Below are 1,696 nucleotides of genomic sequence, written 5' to 3'. Positions count from 1 at the left end.
CTGTCTGTGTCTCTATCCGCCCCGTCTCACTTGTCTGTGTTTCTTACCCCCCGTCTCACTTGTTTGTGTCTCTATGCCCCCCTGTCTCACCTGTCTCTATCCCCGCCTGTCTCACTTGTCTGTGTCTCTATGCCCCCCTGTCTCTATCCCTGCCTGTCTGTGTAACCCTAACCCCCCCGTCTGTCCCTATGCCCCCCCCCCGTCCCAGTCAGTGTCTCTCCCCTCCCCCAGTCTGACCTGTCAGTCCCGCGCTGCTGTCCCCGTGTCCTCTCCTCCGCTGCAGGATGAAGTACTCGTTGTCCCTCTCCGTCACCCATAACTTCAGCGCGTTTTTAAGGAGAACCTCCTCGGGTTTGAGCCACATGTTGGCGCGCGCATGTACTTCACATGTCACGGTGTGTGTCCGTGTGTACTTCTTTTACATAGTGTGTGTGAGTGAGTGAGTGTGTGTGTGTGTGTGTGTGTTTATTATCCGGTCCTGTTTCCCACGTCGACAGAAACACAGCCAAGCGGAAGGAAGCGGTGCATTGTGGATGGTGTAGTTCTCTGGTGTTTACCGCAGCGCGTGACACACGCAGGCTGAACCCCAGCTCCCAGCATGCATCGCGCCCGGATATTTAAAGGCCCAGGGCTGCGCGCGCTCTGACCGGTGAAGGCGGATGTGTTGAGATGTTTGTGTTTATTTTATTCCTCTCACACATGGACTGATCACACACACACACACACACACACACTGTGAAGGAGAAGCGTGTGAATAAGCACACTGCTGTTAAATGTACCGTGAGATGGACTAACACACACACACACACACACACACACACACTCTGTGTGCAGGTCTGACCTCAGGGTGACCTTCAGCCCTCTCACTGAAGTACAGGAAATTCACTGAAGAGCTCCTTTTAATTTACTTTTAGTTTAACACTTTAACACCTGGACCTACCCAGTGCTGGTCACTAGGGGGCGCCCACACACACTCACACACTCACACATTAAACTGGGGAGACATCAGCACCCAGTACACTACACACCTAATCCATAATACTGTCAGTTCAGACCTGGAAATAATTATGAGTTCAATTTAAGAGACAGACAGATGAGATTATTACTGTCCAAAAAAAGGTAGAAACACAAACCTTTGTTTTATGCTTTACTTTAAACTGTACATTATGTGTGTGTGTAGGTGTCAGGGTGATGTCACGAGCTCATTTATGATCACAGCGTTCATTTAGAAGAGGACCATCATCACTTACTGAACCCTAACCCCTGAACCCTAAACCCTAACCCCTAAACCCTAACCCCTGAACCCTAAACCCTGAACCCTAAACCCTAAACCCTAACCCCTGAACCCTGCATTTCATAAGACTCCATGCACATCACAGACCCCCAGTGGTTAGAATGAATTCCTCTGAAAGCAGGTCTGCAGTGGGACAGAACCCGAGTCAGACCCACCCAGGACACCGCAATGACCCCGGTGCTGGTGTTATTCAGGAACAGGTGTTTCTAATAAAGTGGACAGGGAGTGGACAGGGCGCACATGTTCCAGTGATGTAACAGAGAGTATGATGAATAGGAAGAAGAAGAAAAAAGTTTATAATAAATGTGTAAAGTTGGTATAGTAAAATGAGTAACATTTGCGTACCTTTCATCAGAAAAAGGTTCAGCAGACATGGCAGTGCATTCTCTCCTTCATTCCTGT

The 1,696-nt window shown here is 49.1% G+C and overlaps 1 protein-coding gene across 6 annotated transcripts in view; it reads right to left on the bottom strand.

Annotated features, from left to right (window-relative positions):
* tbc1d8b (TBC1 domain family member 8B) overlaps nucleotides 1–513 on the bottom strand; it is a 20,041-nt gene extending 19,528 nt beyond the window's left edge. For 5 of the 6 annotated variants that reach the window (XM_053490865.1, XM_053490867.1, XM_053490866.1 and 2 more), the window contains exon 1: nucleotides 238–510. In XM_053490865.1, the coding sequence (XP_053346840.1) occupies nucleotides 238–364 (127 nt within the window). In that variant the 5' untranslated portion in view covers nucleotides 365–510. Of the gene's footprint in view, nucleotides 1–237 lie in introns of all 6 variants that reach the window. The other variant, XM_053490870.1, reaches the window with a different exon arrangement.
* Nucleotides 514–1,696: the final 1,183 nt, after the last annotated feature.

The sequence above is a fragment of the Clarias gariepinus genome, unplaced genomic scaffold (assembly GCF_024256425.1).
Source record: "Clarias gariepinus isolate MV-2021 ecotype Netherlands unplaced genomic scaffold, CGAR_prim_01v2 scaffold_34, whole genome shotgun sequence".
Taxonomy (NCBI): Eukaryota; Metazoa; Chordata; class Actinopteri; order Siluriformes; family Clariidae; genus Clarias; species Clarias gariepinus.
The sequence above is the reverse complement of the archived record's forward strand: the minus strand, read 5'-3'. Positions and strand labels throughout refer to the sequence as shown.